The following is a 3824-nucleotide window of genomic DNA, read 5'->3' on the forward strand; positions in this document are numbered from 1 at the left end:
GTCGAGGACTATTGAGGCAAACAATCCAATAAAATTCTTATACACCTATCGAGTACAATCGAGGACTACCGAGGCAAACAATCCAATTAAACTCTTATACACCTATCAAGTTTTATCGAGTACAATCGAGTTATTAAATCCAATTAAACTCTTATACACCTATCGAGTTTTATCGAGTACAATCAAGGACCATCGAGGTATTAACATCCTAACACTATCGAGGCATGTCGAGGTCCATCGAGCCAGCATGCATGCAACACATCGAGACCAATCGAGTTTCATCGAAACTCATCGAGACAGGAAAAAAATCCAGAAAAAAACGCACGAAGTATCCAAAATTCATTCTGACAATGAAAAATTGCAATAAAACATGAAGGCATACACATATCTGTTCGAAATAAGACAAGTAATGCAACCAGACAAGTTTCCTCACTATATATAACAAATATATACTTACCCATACGATTTTTTCCCCTAGATCCGAAATCCAAAATGAAGTTTCTTAACTTGAAAGGACTCACAACTTGCCCCTAGATCCAAAATGCAAATTAATGGTGGCTGGCTTTTTTTTTGTGTACAAAAGTTTGAGAGATAGAGAGGGAAAACATAAGAGATAGAGAGTAAAGACTACGAGAAAAAGAGAGGGAAAATTATGCCATGGGTATTTTGGGTAGTAACGTCATTAGTAACACCAAAATGAGAGTTATACAGGGATAGGGTATTTTTTAAATGTAGTGTCACTTATTGCATTAAAACTCAAATTTCCCTTTCTAAGTTAAAAAGAAAAAAGAAAATAGGAAAAAAAAACAAGAGAAAAGAAGATAACCAGGTCGGGTCGGGACGACCCCTTCCCCGCTCGCCCGCTTTGTACCCCGGTTAAACCGGATCGGAGTCGCCCCGCTCGACCGGTATTTTTTTGCCATCTCTTGGCGGCTTTCGTGCGCAGAGAACATAGAACTGGAAGTTGAAGAAGCCGCAGAGAGAAACTGAGATTCTAGGGTTTGGTTTCAATGGAGGTTGGTGATACGCCAAAAAATAAATACAGCATAATTGTCCCAACCTACAACGAGCGCCTCAACATCGCCCTCATCGTCTACCTCATCTTCAAGCATCTTCGGTGACCATTCTACTCAATACCATCTTATTTTTCTTTTTCTTTGTGCTTGAAATTCAATTTAAATGATTCGTTAGAATTCTGGGTTCAGGGATGTGGACTTTGAATTGATCGTCGTCGACGATGGGAGCCCAGATGGTACTCAAGAAATTGTTAAGCAATTACAGAAGGTTTATGGTGAGGATCGAATTGTAAGTATTGATATAACTGTTCCAAATTTTGATATTAGATAAATGGTTATGGCGTTATGCTTATTTCTGGAGAATTATAATAATCAAACCGCTGCTTTTGTCTGTAGTTGTTAAGACCGAGACTGAAGAAGCTTGGGTTAGGTATGTACGTGCTTATGATGTTTTTTCTTTTATTTTACAGAACAATTACGATGAATTTAAGTGGCCCTTGGTTTTTTGTTTTTGTTTCTCCAATTCAATTCAGGGACGGCTTATATTCACGGTCTGAAACATGCATCTGGTAATTTTGTTGTGATTATGGATGCTGATTTATCTCACCATGTAAGTACTTCCAATAAACTTAGTTCATTTCCATGATTTAAGAATCCTGTTTCTAAGTTTGATCTGTATTTTGGTACTGGTTGTTCTAGAATCCATTCATTTCATATTATAATAGGGATTGGCTATGGAGTTGTATTGATTGATCTTTTTCTTGCTCTTTTATACGCAGCCAAAGTATTTGCCCTGCTTCATTAAGTAAGAAAATCCTAGCTTGCGATTCTTTAATTGTAGACCAGAATATCCAATACCCAATTTCTGAGACTTATTTTTCTTGATTAGGAAACAATTGGAGACTGGTGCTAGTATAGTTACTGGAACCCGTTATGTGAAAGGTGGGGGTGTCCATGGATGGACCCTCATGCGCAAACTAACAAGCCGGGGAGCAAATGTCCTTGCACAAACACTTCTATGGCCTGGTGTATCTGATTTGACGGGATCTTTTCGGTACACTAACTATAGTTCATTTCATTGACCAATATGGCAGTTTGTGGAGATGATTTACTGCTAACACTTCTGTTTTGCTTTCTCTTGAAGGCTTTATCGAAAATCAGTGCTTGAAGATGTTATTAGCTCATGTGTTAGCAAGGGATATGTCTTTCAGATGGAGATGATAGTTCGGGCTTCTAGAAAAGGCTACCATATTGAAGAGGTAGATTTACATTTTTTGATTACCATTGTCAGTGTTTGCTTAGAAAACTCTATGACCTTTAAGCAGTTCTTAACAATTTTTAATAGTACTTGCCGATCTTATGATGTGATTCTTGTGGTTTAGGTGTCAAATTTTCTAGTGTATGTTATCAAGTGTTTGCTGGCTTGTTTGTTTTTATTTTTGTGATTCTATGTGATATTATTAATTATTTGTCTGAAGTGTTGACCATTTTATGTGATCATCTAAATGTGTTGACCATGTTGTGCATAATATTTCTGGCTGTTTCTTTTGAAATGGCTCCTATGTTTGTAAGCTTTCTTCTGATTTTCTTTTGTAATTGTATGCTTTAAAGATTTATCTTGACTAGTTAATAATGGCCATTTATTCTTTAAGACACTTGTGAATGGGACTAATATGGTGTGGTTCGAGTGTTCTGCCATTTCTTTTTATAATCATCAATTGTGTAATGCCTTCAACAGAAATCTGCTGCTAATGGGTTGGTATCACCTTCTTTATTTGTGACCACAAATTTTTATTCATCATTTCGTGCCATTAATATTTTTTTTAATAATCATCAATAGGGTATGTCTTCGATGTTAGAATGTGTTAACCATTTTGTGCATAATATTTATGTCTGATTTTTTTTCACTTTCTTCTGATTCTCTGTTGTACCAATGCTTTGAATCTGTATCTTAACTAATTAATAATGGCCAAATATTCTTTGAGGCCCATCTGCTTATGAATGGGACTAATAGGATGGTTCGAGTGTTTTTGCCATTAATTTTTAAAACATCCAATAGGGTATATTATTTAAACCTAAAACAGAAATCTGCTCCTCATGGGTTGACATCCCCTTCTTTATTAGTGTCCAGAAATTTTCTTTTGTTATTTTCATTAATGCCTTTTGTGGTATTAACCCCTAGGTGGTATATTTAGGCCATTCCATCATCTTTTAAATGTATTTATCAGTATCCTTTCTCGGTTTGCATCAACAGGTACCAATTACATTCGTTGATAGAGTATATGGAACTTCAAAGCTTGGAGGGTCTGAAATAGTTGAATATCTCAAAGGTCTTGTGTATCTTCTGTGTACTACATAAAATGCATAAAAAAGACCACTCATTAACCTTTTTTGGGCTCTTGAAAAGCGTTATCAACCTTCTTTTCCTCTATCGAGTTGTATGAAAGAAATTTTTGGTTTTATATTTATCAAAATTGACGAAGTACAAAAAAAAAAAATTCAGACTCTCAATCAATACCAAAGCAAATCGAAAAATGCTGTTGAATAAACGTGAATCTGTGTACTTATAAGGCAAATTAAGAGAGAATAATCATAAAACTTTATTGATAACAATAAAAATTTGACACGATTTCGTTTTAATAACAATTGATTGTGATTAATATTATAATTGTATTGTAATAGAAATTATTGTGCATTGAAATGGTTAAAGATTGTAACCAAACAGAGTCTTTTTAGTAGAAAAGTCGTTCAATAGTTTAAATTGTAATTAAAAAGAGTGAAAATGATTTTCTTTTCGTTCTTTTCCTC

The 3824-nt window shown here is 34.9% G+C and overlaps 1 protein-coding gene across 1 annotated transcript; it reads left to right on the top strand.

Moving 5' to 3' along the window:
- Window positions 1-792: 792 nt before the first annotated feature.
- LOC133792571 (dolichol-phosphate mannosyltransferase subunit 1-like) lies at window positions 793-3447 on the top strand. The gene is made up of 8 exons (XM_062230480.1): window positions 793-1117; window positions 1206-1305; window positions 1413-1446; window positions 1550-1626; window positions 1796-1821; window positions 1906-2070; window positions 2161-2275; window positions 3271-3447. Exons 1-8 carry the CDS (start codon window positions 1011-1013, stop codon window positions 3373-3375), a joined length of 729 nt encoding a protein of 242 aa, XP_062086464.1. The 5' UTR covers window positions 793-1010; the 3' UTR covers window positions 3376-3447.
- Window positions 3448-3824: the final 377 nt, after the last annotated feature.

This window comes from Humulus lupulus, chromosome 1, assembly GCF_963169125.1.
Source record: "Humulus lupulus chromosome 1, drHumLupu1.1, whole genome shotgun sequence".
Lineage (NCBI taxonomy): Eukaryota > Viridiplantae > Streptophyta > Magnoliopsida > Rosales > Cannabaceae > Humulus > Humulus lupulus.